At 31.3% G+C, this 20,264-nt stretch overlaps 1 protein-coding gene across 1 annotated transcript in view; it reads left to right on the top strand.

Annotated features, from left to right (window-relative positions):
• The first annotated feature begins 3,845 nt into the window (after positions 1 to 3,845).
• The window catches only part of LOC117180375 (sex peptide receptor), a 42,437-nt gene continuing 26,018 nt past the window's right edge, over positions 3,846 to 20,264 (top strand). Inside the window, exon 1 of the mRNA XM_033372849.1 lies at positions 3,846 to 4,368. Within this exon, the coding sequence (XP_033228740.1) occupies positions 3,854 to 4,368 (515 nt within the window). The 5' untranslated portion in view covers positions 3,846 to 3,853. The remainder of the gene's footprint in view (positions 4,369 to 20,264) is intronic.

Raw genomic sequence — 20,264 nt, 5'->3', positions numbered from 1 at the left:
TTTACGCTTTACATAGATTTCAAGGGATTTATATAAAACTTTAGAAAATAAATGAAATTTAATTGGATTCCAAATAATTTTGAGCGGTTTCACAAATTTAAAGGATTTTATTAAATCTCCAATAATTTCAAGGGATTTTGAAGATTTTCAAGGATTTCAACTTTCTTTAAAAAAAATTTAATGAATAAGTTTACCCTAATTTATATGCAAGGGATTTCAACTAATTGATACTTTCTGCAATAAATTATGTTTTATTTCGAGGGATTTCTACGAATTTCAACAATTCAAGGAGAGAAGATCAAAATGTATGGGGCCTGAAGTTATTTTAAAGATTTTAAGAGATTTTACAAATTTCAATGGATTTCAACAGATTTTAATAGATTTGAAAAACCTTTATGGATTTCAATTTTGAAAGAATTTTCATATTAAGTTATGCTCGGCATAAAATAAATCTTTCCTCTGCAGTTCTCTTCTTTTTACATTAGGTTCTTTAATACTTTTGTATTGTTTATTACAATACTAATTATCCTATAATTATTTTTTATATCATGGTATAATATGATAATCTATAATCCATGGATTCTTTTTCAACACATACAATCTTGCGATCTTGCAATATAGTGTACACCCAAAATTTGAGTAATTAACCCCTCGGTAAAAATTCATAGGAATCTGAAAAATTAATGAATTTCATTCAATTTATTTTCAGTGTAAAATTATTAATAATAGCTAAATTTTTAACTCAGAATGGTAATTAAAATCTTGAAAACTATTCCGTAATTTTGTCGGACTTTTCCTGATTGTATTAAATCAAATTGGAGGATTTTTAGTCCAAAGAGTCAAGTTGTTACAATTTTTAATTGTCAGCCTTTCAAGATAAACAAGTTTAATTTTAAAGCCTTCAAAATAGAACATTCAAGATAGAATAATTTACATTTTTTAGTAATGAAATTTACATTTAAAATTACAAACTTAAATTGTTCAAAGGACCCCGCCCAATTTACATTAAATTGTGGCCCTGTTCAAGTTGGCTCAAATTGCAATATGAAATAGTTTAAAGCCTCCTCATAAAAACATCCTGATGGGTACTAGCCCAAAAAATCAAAAGTTTTCGTGATAGGTGGGGCTGAACGCGAAAAATATGACCACAAGCGAATCTAATGTCCCGCTTAAAACTTGAAGATGAGGTGCAGATTTTTAAATAAACTGTGATCAGCACAATTACTGACAATACTAGAAACTCTGGTAAGATCAGTCCAGCTAATAAGGGCAACAAAATGGCGCTGTTCTGGTAATAATATTAAAGGTGGATGACAGTTCAGTCAATGAATACAAGACTGTAGATCAATATAATTATCAAAGGAAAAGCCAGTCCAGCTACTAAAGGCAATGTAATGGGACTGTCCTAGCAACATGAAGTTTTTTTTAAATAATCAAGGCAAAAGACATTCTAGACTACCTAAGATATTTTCTAGTCCAGATAATTAAGATCAGACTATAAATCAGTCCAACCAACAAAGGCAAGACATGTTATTAGTCCAGTCAGTTAAGACAAGACTATCAATCATTCCAACTAACAAAGTCAAGACATGTTATTAGTCCAGTCGGTTAAGACAAGAGAATAAGCCAGTCCAACCAACAAATGCAAGATATGTTATTAGTTCAGTCAGTTAAGACAAGACTATAAGTCAGTCCAACCAACAAAGTCAAGACATTTTTTTAGTCCGGTCGGTTAAGACAAGACTATAAATCAGTCCAACCAACAAAGACAAGACATGTTATTAGGCCACTCAGTTAAGACCAAACTATAAATCAGTCCAACCAACAAAGGCAAGACATGTTATTAATGCAGTCGGTTAAGACAAGACTATAAATCAGCGAGTGAGAGTCTTATGACTAATAACATGTTTTACCAATGTTGGTTGAACTGATCTATAGTCTTGTCTTAATCGGCTGGATTAATAACAGGTCTTGCCTTTGTTGGTTGGATTGACCTATAGTCGTGTCTTAATTATCTGGGCTACAAAATATCTTTGGTAGTCCAGAATGTCTTTTGCCTTCATTATTTTGAAAAATCTTCACATTGCCAGAGCAGTCCCATTATATTGCCTTTAGTATCTAGACTGGCTTTTCGTTTGATAATTGGACTGATTTACAGTCTTGTATTCATTGACTGAACTGTCTTCCACCTTTAATATTTCTAACAGTATTTACATTGCCAGGACAGCGCCATGATTTCGCCTATTGTTACCAGAACAGCGCCATTTTGTTGCCTTTATCAGCTGGACTGGTATTACGAGTGTTTCTAGTATTTGCAGTGATTGTGCTAATCACAGTTTATTGAAAAATCTGCACCTCATCTTCAAGTTTCAAGCGGGACATTAGATTCACTCATGGTCATATTTTTCACGTTCAGCTCCACCTATCTCAAAAGGTTTTAATTTTTTGGATTAGTACCCAATAGGATTTTTTTATAAGGAGGCTTTGAACTATATTATATTGCAATTTCAGCCAATTCGACCGGGGTAAATAAAAATGTAAATTGTGCGGGGTCCTTTGAAACGTTTAAAATTTATTTATTTTTATTATATTCTTAGTCACCGCGTTCTAGTTAGGACCATTATTAGTTTCATACAAAAATTTACAGTTTCGTACTTAAATAATGTTCCGAATTAATGATAGTTTTTAAAATTCACGTATTTATAACTGTATTTACCACTTCAATTTGAAAGGATTTGAAACTAAAAAATTCCAACCCAATAATAGTGTAGATTTTTATAATCTTTCTTTGTTCTAAATTTAATCATTAAAAATTGCTGGACTTATAAATTCAAAACTGTGCAAATTGGAATAAAGGGTAAGAATATTTGAAATTCGCAGTCTTATAAATTAAAGAATTTTGAATTTGAAGTACTCAAAGCTGTACAATTTCAATTCAAACTATATTAATTTCAGAAAAAAATAATACGGAACGCGTTCCAAATTGCACATTTTTTGTGATAAAAGTTTTCTGTGTTGAAAATGGTAATAAACAAAGAAATTGCAGGCACTTTTTCTAAATAAAGTTTGCAAAGTTTCAAGGTTCTGTAAAAACCTTTTCATTAATTATTTAAGTTTTTATTTCATTAATTTTTTAAGTTTTTATTTATTTTTTTGCTTCACTGTCAATTTTTTCTTGATTTTAAAAAGTGCATTATATAGTATAGAAATAATGAAAAATAAATAGGAAAATATTCTCATAATTTATTTCACATTGAATTATGCGAAATATTATACGAATATGATTTCAACGAAATTGATGATATTGGTAAAAGCAAGGTGGGGCTTTAGTGCATTGGGGTGATTAAGTGATTGGAAAAATATACGACGGAGAATATATAAATTTATATCATGAAAATGAAAAATCCCAACGTAAAAGGGAAATTTTCTGATAAATAAATAAAAAGGAAAGAAAGTAGATAGATGATAGAGGGCTGTGAGCCAAACATTTTGTTGAGCAGGAGCTTTGTTGAAACATTTTAAGATTTTTAGAAGCTTCCAAAAATCTTTCAAGTACGTAATTAAAAGAATCGGATGGCAATAAGACCTTTAAAGGTCGTATTCCATTTTCCTGAAAATAATTCTTATCCCTTTAAAGAATTTCTTTATACAGATATTAAACCATGGTTTCGTTCAGTCAAGGGACCCTTCAAAACTTCAGAATTTCCCTCAAGCAAGATGCAGTGTACCTCAAGTGATCTAACTTTATCATCCGTGTAAGATCAATGAAAACTAAATGATCCATCACGTGAATTCAAAGTACGTTTTACCTAACATCAAGACTAATTCTTCAGTGTCACATCTACGATTATTGATGAAGAGCGTGTCAAGGATGTATCGAGTAAAAAATTTTACGGAGATTTTCCGAAAATTTAATATAACAGACGAGGACATGGATTACATGGCGAACTTGGGGTATGGAAACGGGACAGGTGAGGACATTGGAACAACCGACACTGATTGTTATTGTAATGGGATGGCAAGAGATCTCGCAATTTCCTACAAAGCTTATCACGGCTATGTGGCGCTTGTGGTATGTGTGTTTGGAACAGTGGCTAATATCCTGAATATTGTGGTACTGACCCGAAAGGACATGGCGGTTGCACCCATTAACAGGATTCTCACTGGCCTAGCTAGTGCAGATATGCTGGTCATGGTGGAATATATTCCATTCGCCACATATGTGTACCTTGTTCTTCCGGAACACAAAATGTTCCCTTACGGATGGGCAGTCTTTGTCCTATTTCATATGCACTTTGCCAACGTTTTGCATACCATCAGCATCGCCCTCACCTTAACATTGGCTGTCTGGAGGTACATCGCGATTAGGTGAGTTTTACTTTCATTTAGTTTAATCTAGTTTCACTGATCTTGACTCGAATTGTTCAAATTATTAGAATTTCCTAACAATGGTCGGTTAAAGAGATTTTTATTGTTCTCGGGGCAGGCTGGTTCTCAACTTACTATATAGAAAAAGGTGTAAGAAATAAGGATGGTCTTGATGTATAGTCAGGCTCAAATTGAATCAATTTGTAACTTAAATGATCAAATCAATTAGAAATGATGTATTGATAATTGTAACAGATTCAATAATGAAACAAATATAGAGTTGTAAAGAATCTTTAAGGGGGCAGTTTGCCATTTTCACTGACCCATGGAAACAGAAAAAGTTGTGAAATTAATGAAATATAATCTTGTAGCTATCGTGTGAACTAGGATAATTCGCATGAGAAAACATAAAACAAAATGGTGGACTTTTGAAATTTTCAACCTTTTTTAACGTCAATTGTTTAAACAATCGACTAAATACTAATAAAAAATTATAACTAAAATGCGATTCACTTTTTTTTCTTCGAAAATATACCAAAAATACATTATTTCAATAACACTTTATAACTAAATAGTACCTTCTATAATAATTACAAATATACAGTGAACCCTAAAGATAGTGCGCCCCTAATATAGTCCTTCCGAGAATTGACGCCACGCTGCAAATAGGAGTAAAAGGACCTGCGCGGGGTGAACTGCGATCACTCAGGTGTGAACAAACAAAAGGATTTTCTACCAAACTGCACTCTATCTGGGTAATTCCTCACCTCCTCCAGCCCCCAAACCGGCCCGGTCGCATAGTTTCACTATATTTACTACACAAATCTGTACATTTTATAAAATCGATTTTTGGAAAAAGGGCAGACTGTCTTTTTAAAGGAATAATATGAGCTGGGCTCACACAAGCTAATATACTTGCAAAAAGTGTAAAGAGTTACTAATTGAAGCTAAAAAGTAACTAAAAGTGACTACTGTTCTTCTTTTAAATAACTTCTTTTAAATAAAATTAATGTAGTGGACATACTGTATTGAATATGAAATGCTTTAAATTCACAAATTTTCAACTAGAATTATTGCAAATTCATCATCTTAGATGAATTCTTAACCAAATAGATGAATTTTCCACCAAGAAGATTAATTTTCTACTAAATACACGAATTTTCGATAAAACATATGAATTATCAACGAAATAGTTCTATTTTCTACTGAAAAGATGATTTTTCAACGAAAAGTGGAATAGTTAGTTTTAAGTTAATACCATTAATTTTCAATTAAAAGAAGAATTTGAAAAAAATAAACAATTTTTTAAACAAATAGATAAATTCTCAATGAATGATGTAATAGTTAATATTTCCACAAGAAAAGACAAATATTCAGCAAAATATTTGGACCCTCAAATAATACTGAAAAAAATGAATTTTCTACCAAACGAGATGAAAAAAAAAACAGCATTCATTTTTTACGAAAAACATGAATTTTCAACAAAATACTTAAATTTTCCGCGAAGTAGTTCAATTTTACACTAAACAGTTGAATTTTCAATCATAAAGACGAATCTTTAAGCAATATGATGAATTTTGTATCGAAAAAGACGAATTTCGGAACAATGCATAAATTTTCAACAAAATAGTTGGAATTTCTACGACAAGGATATAAATTTTCGATAAAAAATGGATTAGGTAACTTTGCGGTTTAAAAAAATTGATTAAAAAAATTGAAAGAATTTTTAATAAAATAGTTTAATTTTCAATCAAAGGAATGAACTTCCAATTAAAATGATGCATCTTTGAATAAAACATTAATTTTTAACAAAACAGTTAAATCCTTAACGAAAACAGATTATTATTAATTGGCAATTACACATTTCCATTTTTAGCCAAGAAGGTGTAAATTTTACAAAAAAAAGGGATAAATTTAAATAAAATTCTTTTTTAACAAAAAATATGACTTTTCTAACAATCGAGATAATTTTTTAACAACAAAGTTGAGTTTGAAAGCTAAAAAATCGAATTTTTTACACCAAGAAAAATGAATGATTAGCAAAGCAGCTAAATTTTCTGTTAAGAAAAAAATTAATTTTCAATCAACCTGTTGCATTTAGAACCAAAGTCGCACTATCGAGCAAAAGAGATGAATTTTCAACAATGAAGTTGAATCTTTAAACAAATAGCTGAATTTTCAATCAAATGGTCGAAATTTCTTTCAAAAAAGATTAAACTGCACCCAAAAACATACATTTTCAACCAAATAGTTGAATTTTTAAGCCAAAGAGACGAATGTACAACAAAGTAGTTTAATTTTCGACAAAAAATATGAGCTTTCAACAAAATAGTTGAATTTTCAATAAAACAATTAAATTTTAATGCAAATAATTAAATTTTCAACTAAAAAAGATCAATTCTGAACCAAAAATATAAAAGTAAACTTCTCAACAAAAAAAATTAACTTTCAAATAAAAATAGTTGGATTTTCTTATTAGTTTCTATTAATTCAGTTCACACTTAAGCAAAAAACAAGAAAAAGAAAAGTTTCTGCTAAATAAGGGACAAAAAGAGAAATTCATTAAAAAAAAGAATAGAGAAAAAAATGTGAAATTTGATATCAATAAACATTTTCATACCATAGATTAATTAAATTTTTGAATTTAAAGATACAATTTAAAATCAGATAAATTTTCCATACAAATAATTAATATTCAGTTAACTATTATTTTTGAACAAAGTGGTTTAACTTTGAACCAATAAAGATGATTTCTCGAGGAAAAATGTAAAGTTTGATAATTTCATTTTCTATAAAAAAAAAATAATTTTCAATGAAGAAGATTAATTTCCTACCGAAAAAGAAAAAATTTCTCAAAAATGCATAAACTTTCAACCAAATAGTTGAAATTTCTACTCAAAGATTATACATTTTTAATCAAGAAATTAATAAGGGAAGGAACGTGAAATCTGATATGGAATAGCATTTTCACACCATATGTCAATAAAGATTTAGTACATAGATTAAATAAAGTTTCTACTTTTTTAGATGAAATCTAAAATGACATAGATTGAATTTATTAAAGTGATTTCTTAAAAAAGTGACTAAAGAGTGACTTGAAAAAAGTTGGTAAAAGTGACTTAAAAGACTGCGGGTTGGATCCTTGTTGATCGGTTTAATCTTCTTTTCTTTCTTATTATTTCTAATCTGTTTCCAATATTATCAATTTAGATAGGTTTGACGTTGAAAATTGGAACATTCCAATTTATTGAATGCAGTCCAATTATATGGTTTGGAATGAAAGTTGGAATTTGAAGTACCTAATGAATTCTGACAAACATAATTATAACTTAATCAAACTCGGAATTAAGTTATTTATTCAGAACATTTCACTAGACACAATAGATCTTAAGGCCACAACGGAAATGGCAAAATGATACTGACAAGGCCAATTTTCACCTGACATGTTCGTCTTATGATGACAAAGGTGTCAATATTCACAGTTAACTAACTTGACTCGGATAAGGAAAAAAATTGGTTTACATGTAAGGGAGGATATTAGAAATAGAACCTGCGCATTGTCAGGCATTTACCTTGATGCAAAAATGCCGTCAGACGGCTCCAAAGTCGCCGGAAATTCAGGTGAAATTTCTTGAAATTGATTTTACAGGAGAAAGTTTTATACAAAAGTTGGCCCACTGTCAGAAATACATATTTTCATTATTATATCATTTTTCATAAAATTGTTACATTTAGAGAAACCTTCGATTAAAAAAATACCATAACAATAAAAAGTTGTTTTTCTTTACAAGTCATTTTTTCGAAAATTTTTAGAAGAGATACTCCTTTACTGGTATACTCTAACAATAATAAGAAACTTTTTATCCAAATGGGAATATTGTTATGATATTTCTCTAATCGATGTTTTCTCTATATGTTTCAATTTGATCAAAAAATGATATAATAATGAAAATAATCATTCTTGAGAGTGGGGCAACTTTTGTTTAAAACTTTTTCCTGTAAAATCAATTTCAAGAAATTTCCGGTGACTTTGAAGCCGCCTGACAACACTTTTGCATCTAGGTAAGTGCTTGACAATTCACAGGTGCTATTTCTAATGTCATCCCCTACATGTATCCCAATTTTTAACCTTATCCGAATCACGTTAGTTAACTGTCAAAATTGACACCTTTTGCAGGTCGCCACCGGTAAACGCATCCACTCCGAGTTGCAAGGCACCCATTTTTACGTTGCTTATCATAAGTCGAACATCTCAGGTGAAAATTTGCATTATCCATATCACGTTCTCATTTACTGTGTGGGCTTACGGTCTACAAGGTTCCGCGTCACTTCGTCAAACCATCCCGGTTAGACCATTTTTATAGTTTCATACTGGTTTCTATCCCATATAGACTTTCTCTGTGGCTGTAGACTGTATGCAAGCAAAAATATTTTTATTATTATATTTTTAAACTAAAATAAGATTAATTAAAGTGAAAAAGTGGCCTTTTCCTTTAAACAAGGATGTACTCTTTGAAGGGCCTAACTCAAAATGTATCAAACCTTCATTATGATTAATAAAATCGAAGCAAACGGACCCATTTTTATTCAATCCGAATTTTGAAGGAGAATTCTAAACAGCGATTTATTCTTCGAAAGTTTCAGTTCAACTCTATTTGGTTTTTTTCTTTTTTTTTAATCTGAAGTAGAGTTAAATAAGAATTGCAGGTTTTACAGTGAAAGTACAGAAACACAGAAAATAAATTTATTGTTAAAGAAAGAATTTTAACACGAGCTGATTTATAAATCAGTTAAAAGTCAGTATTATGAATGAATTATTATTTATGTTTGCAAATCCAGCCTACATTATTAAAATTACACCAAGCTCTCGCTTTCAGTCAAGTGCGAGCATGCGACTACTTTTGTTTTCCTAGCATGAATACCTTTCATTGTTCTGAGATTAAGACCTATTACAATAATTGAAGTTATAAACGTATGCAACAATTAAATTTAAATTAGTTAAATGATTTCCATTGTACAATAATTTTAGAAATATGCAAAAAAGTAAATAAAAATCGGTTAATATTTTCACTAAATTTTTCCCAGAAAATCGATTACTGAACAACTTTGCAGTGTAACAAAAGCGCAATAACTTTTGAAGTTATTAACCGATTTTTTACTATATTTTTTTAATGTTCTCATCATAATTCAGAAAATTTAACGCTGCCTATTAAAATTCTTTGATGAATATTTTACTACATTTTTCATTTTTCTTAATACGCTCCAATTATCTAACAATAGGAAGGTCGACCTCGGCAAGCCAACACACGCCTGCGTCAGAGGCAGTCCAGTGTCCCCCATTGGAATTAAAAATTATAAAAAAATTTGAGGGTGACGGCCCTACCGCTCCCCAGAAAGAGCGAAAAAAGTTTGGAAATTGCTGTTATAGACCAGCGATTCCCCAGTGATCTAGTAATGGATATTCTCGGACAAATTTAGTGTAAATATTAACCAATCTTAATGAACATTTCTCCATATTTCTAAAATTAGATCATGAAATTCATTCAGCTCATTTAAATTTAATTGTGTCATAACTTTATAACTTTAGTTATTGCAACAGTTCTCAATCTCAGAACAATGAAATGCATTCATGATAGGTAAACAAATGTAGTCGCATGCCCGCAGCGGAGAGCCTGCCTTGGAACCTACCGAGCTATCGGGCCCGGGGTGGCATCCCCCTACCGCCGGCTCCAAAGCAGGGTCCCCGCTGTGAGCATGGGACTATAATTCAATTTCGTGATATAATTTTAGAAATATGAAAAAAAGTTCATAAAAATGAGTTAATATTTCCACTAAATTTGTACGAGAAAATCCATTACTGGACCACTTTGCAGCGTAACAAAAGTGCTTTTGAAGTTATTAGCCGATTCTTTTCTATCTTTTTCTAATGTTCTCGTCAAAACCCAGAAAATCTAACGCTGCCTATTAAAATTCGCTAATGAATATTTTACTAAATTTTCCATTTTTCCTAATCGACTCTTAAATTTCTAACAATGGGAAGGCCGAGCGCGGCAAGCCAGGATATTCCCGCATCACAGGCAGTCAAGTGTCCCCCCTTGAGTTTACGTATTATGAGAAAAATTTGACGGTGGCGGCCCTACCGGCAGCCTAGTAGTTTGACAATCGCTGCTCTAGAGTCTAGAGCAGCGATTCCCAAACTACTGCCGACGAAAACTGGCCCCACCGCAGTCGGGTGAAGCCACCCCGGGCCGAGCAACCCCCGAGGGGGATGCCGGCCCGGTTCCACCCACTCGACAACCCCCTGCCATGATGTCCCTTTCATTGTCATGAGATTTAAGGCTGTTTTAATAACTAAAACCATAAAGACATGGCTCAATTGAATTCTAATCATCTGAATCATTTTCCTGATATAATTTTAAGAAAATGAAAAAAAAGTTTATGGAAATTGGTTAATATTACGAGTAATTAAGCATATCTTTAAGTACTTGCAACATTATAAGAACTGACAACTCCTATTAAAGATATTAGCCGATTATCATCAACTTTCTTTTCATTTGTTTAAAATCAGATTAGGAAATTGATTCAACTAATTAAAATTTAATTTACTAACATTTTAACACATTTTAATTTTTCTCAACCGGTTCTTAATCTCTCGCATGAAGTATGCAACCTCCCGCATGACCGGAAGTCAAGTATCCCCCTTGGGTTAAACCCAAGGGGGGTACTTGACTGCCTGTGATTCGGGCGTGTATTGGATTGCGGCGCTCGATCTTTCCATGGTTAGAAAATGAGAGCCGATTAAGAAAAATGGACAGTTTAGTAAAATATTTATTAGCGAATTTTAATAGGCAGCGTTAGATTTTCTGAATTATGAAAAGAACATTAAAAAAATATATAAAAAAATCGGTTAATAACTTCAAAAGTTATCGCACTTTGATTACGCTGCAAAGTGGTCCGGCAATGGATTTTCTCGGACAAATTTAGTGTAAATATTAACCGATTTTTATGATTTTTTTTCCATATTTCTAAAATTATATCACGAAGTTCATTTAGCTAATTTTAATTTAATCGTATCATACCTTTATAACTTCAGTTATTGTGACATGTTTCAATCTGAGAACAATGAAAGGCATTCACGCTAGGTAAACAAAATTAGTCGCATGCTCGCAGTGGGGAGCCTGCCTTGGAGCCTACCGAGCTAACGGGCCCGGGGTGGCATCTCCCTACCGCCGGGTAGCATGAGTACACTTATGTTGGCTATTTACTACTTCTCAGGTACATAAAAAGCATCAATTTTCAATTAACTAGAATAAAACAAGAACCAAACCATTTTTTGAAAAAAGCTCTCTGATTGCTTCTGTATTTACACATTTATATTCTGTGGTTAAAATATGAAATCAAACAATTCAGAATTGTTGGAGAAAAGCTTTTTTCAAGTCTGAAAAAACGCTTCAACGTTAAGCTAGTAGGACCACACAGAGAAAAAACGACTTACGCATTATTTCTTTGCACAATAAATCAGGGCCCATTTAATGCCCTATTGCCAAATTTGATGTTCCACATTTTTAAACGAAAACCTGTGGTCCTGCTAGCTCAGCGTTAAGCTAGCAGGACCACACATAGAGTAAAAGGACTTAGACAATATTTCTTTGCAGAATAACTTAGGGCTGATTTAGGGCGCATTTAATGTTTTATTGCCAAATTTAATGCTTTGTAATTTTTTGAAAAAAACCCGCGATTCTGCTAGCTTAACGCTACGATAGCAGAACCGCAGATTAAAAAAATGAGGGAAATCAACTTTATAATAGGGCATTAGAGAGCCCTAAATGAGCCCTAAATTATTGTGCTAAAAAATATTGCCTGGGTCATTTTTTTCTCTGTGTGGTCCTGCTAGCTTAACGTTAAGCTAGCATGACCACAGGTTTTTCCGAGAAATTGTGGAGCATTAAATTCGGCAATAGGGCATTGAGTGAGTCCTAATTGAGCCCTAAATTATAGAGCGAAGAATTGTTTAGAAATTTGTTATTTCTATGTATGGTTCGGCTAGCTTAACGTAAGATAGCATGAACGCCGGTTTTTTGTTTAAATGAAGAGCATTAAATTTGGCTATGGGGCATTAACTTAGCACTAATTGAGCCCTTCATTCCCTATAGGTTTATAGTCCATTTTTGCTATTTAGTCCCGCCAGCTTAACGGACCTTAAAATATCCCTTGTAATACGTGGAAACTGTTCTTACTTTCTAAATATGAGTCAGTGAAAAGTTCCCTAATTGGAATAGTAGTTAGACATTTTACTGATTAATCAGTGATTTCAGATGTATTCACTGATCAATTTATTAACTTCAGAGAGAATTATTTTAGACATAACCTCTAAGTTTTAAAATAAGCGTTGTTATTATTCTTTTACTCAAGTAACAAAAATAATTTCTTAATGAAATAATATTTTTAATTTTCCGGCTGTAAGTGTGCTGAAGTAACTGAAGTGCCGTCAACATCCAAATGTGTGTATTTCACTGAATAAATAAGTAACTTTTTACTGATTGTCAGTGACCTATTTCCAGTAATTTCAATCAGTGAAATTTCAATGACAATTAGAGAGATTTCACAGGTTTAGAGAGTGATTCCTTAAAATCCTCCAAAATCCAGAAAAATGGCTAAATCGATGAAGCTTTACAAATTTACCAACGAACGACAACAATTCGGTTTTCAAGTTTTAAAAATGCCCTTTGAAAATTTTCTAGACCACGAAAGGGGTTTCATGATGGCTGTAGGAGGGGTAAGTCTGGTTTTTCAAAGAAAATCCTTTAGCTGCTAAAAAAATGGAGTAACAACGACGTCAAGTGCGCAGGAAACCGATGGACAGCTAATAACGCTTGCAATTTAACCTTACTTGGTCGTACTACGAAAATGCACTGTCGGTAAAAGTCGCATCTGTCTTTGTCGGGAATGATAATTGATGAATGCAACTGAATCACTTCAATAAACGTGGTGTCGGAATAGGAAAATTGTGAGAAGTGATAAAAGGATGCCGCTGTGAACTCGCTGAGAATAAACGATAATAAATGGCGCATTATGTAGAATCGTGTAAATAAGGTGAGTATTGTACACCCTACTCTCTCTTCATAGAGTATAAAGAAGGCATTTTAGATTCTGGACATGCAAGTAATATTAGTGTTCTATAAAGCGCGTACAGAGTCTACTTACCTAATCGATACGAGTCTACGTTATGCGCTATATCCGATTATTATTGGCATTCGCCAATCATTCAGACTTATCAAAAAAATATTTTTAAAAAAGATAATCACAAATTGAGTTTTTTATTCTAATTTAAAATTCTTGCCAAAACAGATTAAACTTTAATCGATAGTGCATTTTCGTAGTACGATTAAGTACGGTTGAGATTTCAGCACCAACAGCTGTCAGTCGGCTTCCTGCGTACTTTACGTCGTTGCTACACCACTTTACTTTAGAAAATTCACAAAGTGCATTTATAAACCTCAAAACCGTAACATTGTTGGTCATTGGTAAGTTTTAAGCGCTTCATACATTTCACCATTTATGTGCACCCCTTTCCGTGATTTACTTTGAAATATTTCGTGATATCTTTAAATTTCTAGAAATTATTTAAAATGCAGTACAGTCTCCAAATATCTGATTAAATTCCTTGAAGTCCCTTAAAATCTTATAAAATCTTTTTTAAACATTTGAAACCTCTTCTAATACTTTGTTATCTGTTGAAAACACCTAAAACCGTTCTGATCCCTTAAAACACTTTTAAATGCCTCGAGATCTCATAAAGCTCTAAAAGGCTTTTGAAATCATTGTAGATTCCGTAAAAAATGTCATACCTTCACATACTTCGTAGTGCTTTGAAATGCCTATAGATCCCACGAAATCTGTTTAAAAACTTTCCAATCACTGAAAATCATTTGAAATCTCTGGAACTGTTATTTATAGTGAAAATAATTGATACATTTTACATATCCCAGTGGGCACACGCGTTAAAAAACATCAGAAGAACGGTTTAAAAACGTCCTAAGTCACTCCAATTAGGTTCTTTCGTGCCTACAGGGATATTATTATTGAGTAAAAAAAATATAAAATCTTACGAATCCATACAAAAATGGGAGGGAGTCTATGAAACTGAAGTTCGCAACGTTTACGGCAACGAAAAGATTTTTGTTATAAAAAGCTCGAGACCTAAAATTTTATTCTTTCAAATGATTCCATTTAATGACCAAAAAAGCCCAAAACAGTTTCATCCCCCAAGCACTCAAGGATCACCCCCAAAATCACCCCCTAAGCACTAAAAAAATCATTAAAAATACCCTAATTTTGAGACCTAAAATTTGTATTCTTTATGTAGTTCCATTTAATGTCCAAAAAAACCCAAAACAATTTTATCCCCCTAGGGCTCTAGGATCACCCTCCAAAATCACTCCCTAAGCACTAAAAAAATCATTAAAATTCCCGTAACTTCCCGACCTAAAATTTTATTAATTTAGATCGTTTCATTGATGTCCAAAACGCCCAAAACAGTTTCATCCCCCTAGCACTCTAGACTCACCCCCAAAATCACCCCCTAATAACTAAAAAATCATTAAAAATCCCCTAATTTTGAGACCTAAAATTTTATTCTTTCAAATGGTTCCATTTAATGACAAAAAAACCCAAAACAGTTTCATCCCCCTAGCACTCTAGGATCACCCCCAAAATCACCCCGTAAGCACTAAAAAATCATTAAAAAACCCCTTATTTTGAGACCTAAAATTTTATTTTTTCAAATAGTTTCATTTAATGACCAAAAAGGCCCAAAATAGTTTAATCCCCCCCGCGCGCTAGGATCGACCCCACAATCACCTCGTAAGCACTAAGAAAATCATTAAAAATCCCCTAATTTTGAGACCTAAAATTTTATTATTTTAGATGGTTCTATTTAATGTCCAAAAAGCCCAACACAGTTTCATCCCTTTAGCACTCTAGGAACACCCCCAAAATCATCCCCCAGGCATTAAAAAAATCATTAAAAATCCTCTAATTTTGAGACCTAAAATTTGATTCTTTCAAATGGTTCCATTTAATGACCAAAAAAGCCCAAAACAGTTTCCTCCCCCTAGGACTCTAAGATCACCCCCAAATAAAAAACTATAAAGTGTCACATTACAATACAATAAGCGAATTAATAAATTCATAGAAATATTCCAAATTTAAAAGTTTAAATTTGCCGAAACTTAAAATTGCCGAAAATAATTAGAAATTTATCATTTGCTCTTTATTGAATAATTAAATTGATTGTTTGATTTGTAATTTAATTCATAGGTATCTAACAAATAACTAATTATGCTCTGCAATTATAATTTGCGGGAATTGAAATATTTGGCGACATTGAATAATATGGTATCTGTATAATTCGGAAATTTTATAGTTCGTTAAATTTTATTTCCGTATCTTTTTGAATTCGGGATTTTATTTTTTGGCAATTAGAAGTCTTTTTTTTTATTGTATATCATTTGGTTTATAAAAAATGTACGATTTGATTGAACTAATTCTGTGAATAGCTGTTTCATAACAGCTTTTAGGTCTCAAAATTAGGGGATTTTTAATGATTTTTTAGTGCTTAGGGAGTTATTTTGGGGGTGATCCTAGAGTCCTATCGTCCTATGGTGATCCTAGAGTGCTAGGTGGATGAAACTGTGTTGGGCTTTTTTGGACATTAAATGGAACCATATAAAACAATAAAATTTTAGGTCACAAAATTAGGGGATTATTAATGATTTTTTTAATGCTTGGGGGATGGTTTGGAGGATGATCCTAGAGTGCTAGGGAGATAAAACGGTTTTTGATTCCAATAAACATTAAATGGAACTATTTAAAACAATACAATTTTAGGTCCGGAAGTTAGAAGAATTTTAAGGATTTTTTTAGTACTTAGGGGATGATTTTGGTGGTGATCTTAAAGTGCTAGGGAGATGAAACTGTTTGTGACTCCAATAAACACTAAATGGAACCATTTGAAATAATAAAATTTTAGGTCTGGAAGTTAGGGGAATTTTAATGATTTTTTTAGTGCTTATGGGGTGATTTTGGGGGTGATCCCAAAGTCCTAAGGGGATGAAACTGTTCTGGGCTTTTTTGGACATTAAATGGAACCATCTAAAAGAATAAAATTTTAGGTCTCAAAATTAGGGGATTTTTAATGATTATTTTAGTGCTTTGGGGGTGATTTTAGGGGTGATCCTAGAGTGCTTGGGGGATTAAACTGTTTTGAGCTTTTTTGGTCATTAAATGGAAGCATTTGAAAAAATAAAATTTTAGGTCTCAAAATTAGGGGATTTTTAATTTTTTTTTAGTGCTTAGGGGGTAATTTTGGGGGTAATCCTAGAGTGCTAGGCGGATGAAACTGTTTTGGGCTTTTTTAGACATCAAATGGAACCATCTAAAAGAATAAAATTTTAGGTCCCCAAATTAGGGGATTTTTAATAATTTTTTTAGTGCTTAGGGGATGATTTTGGGGGTGATCCTAAAGTGTTAGGGGGATGAAACTGTTTTTGATTCCAAGAAACATTTAATGGAACCATTTGAAAGAATAAAATTTTAGGTCTCAAAATTAGGGGATTTTTAATGATTTTTTAGTGATTAGGGGGTGATTTTGGGGGTGAGTCTAGAGTGCTAGGGGGATGAAACTGTTTTGAGCTTTTTTGGTCATTAAATGGAAGCAATTGAAAAAATAAAATTTTAGGTCTCAAAATAAGGGTTTTTTTAATGATTTTTTTAGTGCTTAGGGGGTGATTTTGGGGGTGATCCTAGAGTGCTTGGTGGATGGAACTGTTTTGGGCTTTTTTGGTCATTAATTGGAACCATTTGAAAGGATAAAACTTTAGGTCTCAAAATTAGGGGATTTTTAATGATTTTTTTAGTGCTTAGGGGGTAATTTTGGGGGTGATCCTAGAGTGCTAGGGGGAGGAAACTGTTTTGGGCTTTTCTGGACATTAAACGGAACCATTTGAAAAAATAAAATTTTAGGTCTCGGGCTTTTTATAAAAAAAAATTTTCGTTGTAAACGTTGCGAACTTTAGTTTCATAGGGAGTCTAACGTTTCAAAAAATATCCTTATTTAATTAACGGATGTTCCTATATCTCTATTTATTTGGGAATGTCCTATTATTTATTTCGACAAAATAATTATTAATGTATATTTTTGTCTAACAAGCACAATGTATAATTAAAGCTTATAGCTTTGAATACAAGGGGATAATTAGAAGTTCGTTACTATACAATATAACACAGTATAACAAGATAAAATTAAAGTTGGGTCGTTAGTAAGTTTTCGATAGAATTGACCTGAACCTAATATTTTCCATTATTTTCAAGCTTGAACAAGTAACGCTTAAAAAATATTCTTCTCTTTTTAAAAAGAATATGTTTCATAGCGATCCGGCAAGCATTGTTGCCGAAAACGTGATCCGCTGCGACACTGCAAGAATATGACTTTTAATGGCTCTTTTCAGTTTCAGTTTCAGAAATGTAGGAATTTTTTTTTTCATTTTAAAAGATATTTGGAAGTTTTCACCAAATTTAAAAAACAATTTAAAATTTTAAAAGATTAAAAATTGTTTTTAAAAAGATGTAGCTTTGTCAGATTTCTCGGAAGATTTAAAACGATTGTTTATTTTGAAAAATTCATTCGAAGAGAATATTTAGAAAGATTTTAATTTATTTCAAAAGATTTGCAAAAATATCGAAAAATAATCTAGAAGATTTTTAAGCAATTTGCTGGACAATTCAGAATTAACCAAAAATTAGAAGAATTTTATAAGATATTTAAAAGCTTTTAATAAATTCCAAACATAATTTGAAATTTTTAAAAATTTCGAAAACTTTATAAAAAAGTGTATATTTTTCAAGTTTTTGAAATGTTAAAAACCAATAAAAAAAGTATGATTTCTGAGAATTTTTTTATTATATTACAAAAAAGATTTTCGAAGATTTTAAAAGATTAAAAATATTATCACAAAGAATCAAAAAGATTTTAAGAAAATTTTTCAAATTTGCATAAATTTTTGCACATTTTGAAAAGAATCAGTAGGTTTTTAAGAATTTTGGAAGATTTTAGAGGAATAAAAGTTTTATCTAAACGTTCCTAGGAAAATTTCAAATGATTTTTATTTGAAAAAATTGATTTTAAAAGGAATTAAAATACAGTTTTTAAGGATTTAGAAAGGTTTCAATATAATGAACAAATTTTTTTAAGATCCCCGGGGAAATTCTTTATTATTTTTTATTTAAAAAAATTAATTTTGAAAGAAAAGTTAGAATGGTTTCAAAACATTTCAAAAGATATTTGAAGAATATTTTTTTTAAACAATTAAAAATACATAAATTGGAAAGTTAGAGAGTAATAAAATTCCAGAAAATGTATAATATTACCGAATTTGAAAATTCCTGACACTCAAGAATTAAAAAATGATATTAATAATAAATAATAAAGTAGCATTTCATCAACTTAAAGTATTCTCTTTAATTTAACGTTGAATTATTTTTAAAATTTTGTTAATGTTTCTATTCGGGCATTTCAGAATTAGAAAATTTTTCTGTGTTGCTAATTTTAGAATGTTGAATATTTTATAATATTAAAAAAATATGAAATATTTTTAAGCAAACTTTTTTTATTTTAAAAGATTACACAAAAATTGAAAAATAATTTGAGTCCGTTTAAAACATTATCAGAAATTTTACAACTTTCAAAAACTTTTTAAATACACCAAACTCTCGCTTTTAGTCAAGTGTCGAAGTTTGCCTTCAAATTACTCTCGCGCTACTCCCCTGAGAAACTGCGTAAGCCAGCAGTTCTAGGAAGGCTAAAAACGGGGTAACTGAAAGCGAGAGTTTGGTGTATCTTATAACTTTGAAAGATTTCCACAAATTTAACTTCTAAATTTTTAAAATATCTTTTAAACTTACTCAAACTTTTTCTCAAATTTGATAAAATCATGTAAAATAAAATGATGCTCTTCAAAATTTCATATATATTTTTTTCTGAAATCTTCAAAAATCGTTTTGAATTTTTCTAAAAATCTTAGGAATATTATATTTTCAGAACCTCAAAAACAAACTGATAAAACTTACCTAAAATATATCTAAAGCACAAATTTAAATGTTCAAAAACGTTCAGAAATAGATACTCGAAATTTTTATTTTGAATCAAAAATTATTTTTCTAATAAAGGGCAGAACTATCCGCGCGTGTAACGCGCGAACAATGATGCTAGTAATTATATAAGAATCATAAATATAAAGACGAACACATTTGTTTAAATGTTCCAGAAGTAAAGAAAATATTCCGCTAAACCAATTCTGGAAACTATTTCAGAATAACTCTGCACATAATTTTGACCCAATTATTCTTAATTTAAAAAAATAGATTTTATCACTATTTTTCCCCTTTATGTTTCCTGATGTTTTTCTGCCAATAATACTATTTCCGTTAGCAGATCTACAAACCTAAGCACCCAAGGAAAAACGAATTATTTTCGAATATTCATTTTCCTTTATTCAGAGTATCAATTTTATATCTTATATTTAATTAAAACCCATAGCTTCATAAATTGCAGGAGTAGGTTAAATGTTCAGAATTTTCCACAATACAGGACTTAGATAGGATATAAAGCTAAGGACTCTCGATTAGACACAGAATATTGATTCCGGTAGGCCTGTACCCAAACACCAATATCAAATGTACGTTCTTGTATTTGATCTTCAAAAATCAAAAAGATACAAATTTTAATCAAAAATCAAGAATCAAAATTGAGAACCTACAGAAACCGGATGTGCGAATAGATTTCCAAAATAAGATAATCGAAAGCATAGATAGGGCAACATGGGAGGACCGTATAAAAA

This window comes from Belonocnema kinseyi, chromosome 9, assembly GCF_010883055.1.
Source record: "Belonocnema kinseyi isolate 2016_QV_RU_SX_M_011 chromosome 9, B_treatae_v1, whole genome shotgun sequence".
Classification (NCBI taxonomy): domain Eukaryota; kingdom Metazoa; phylum Arthropoda; class Insecta; order Hymenoptera; family Cynipidae; genus Belonocnema; species Belonocnema kinseyi.
Note: the sequence above shows the minus strand (reverse complement) of the source record. Positions and strands in the feature narration are given on the sequence as shown.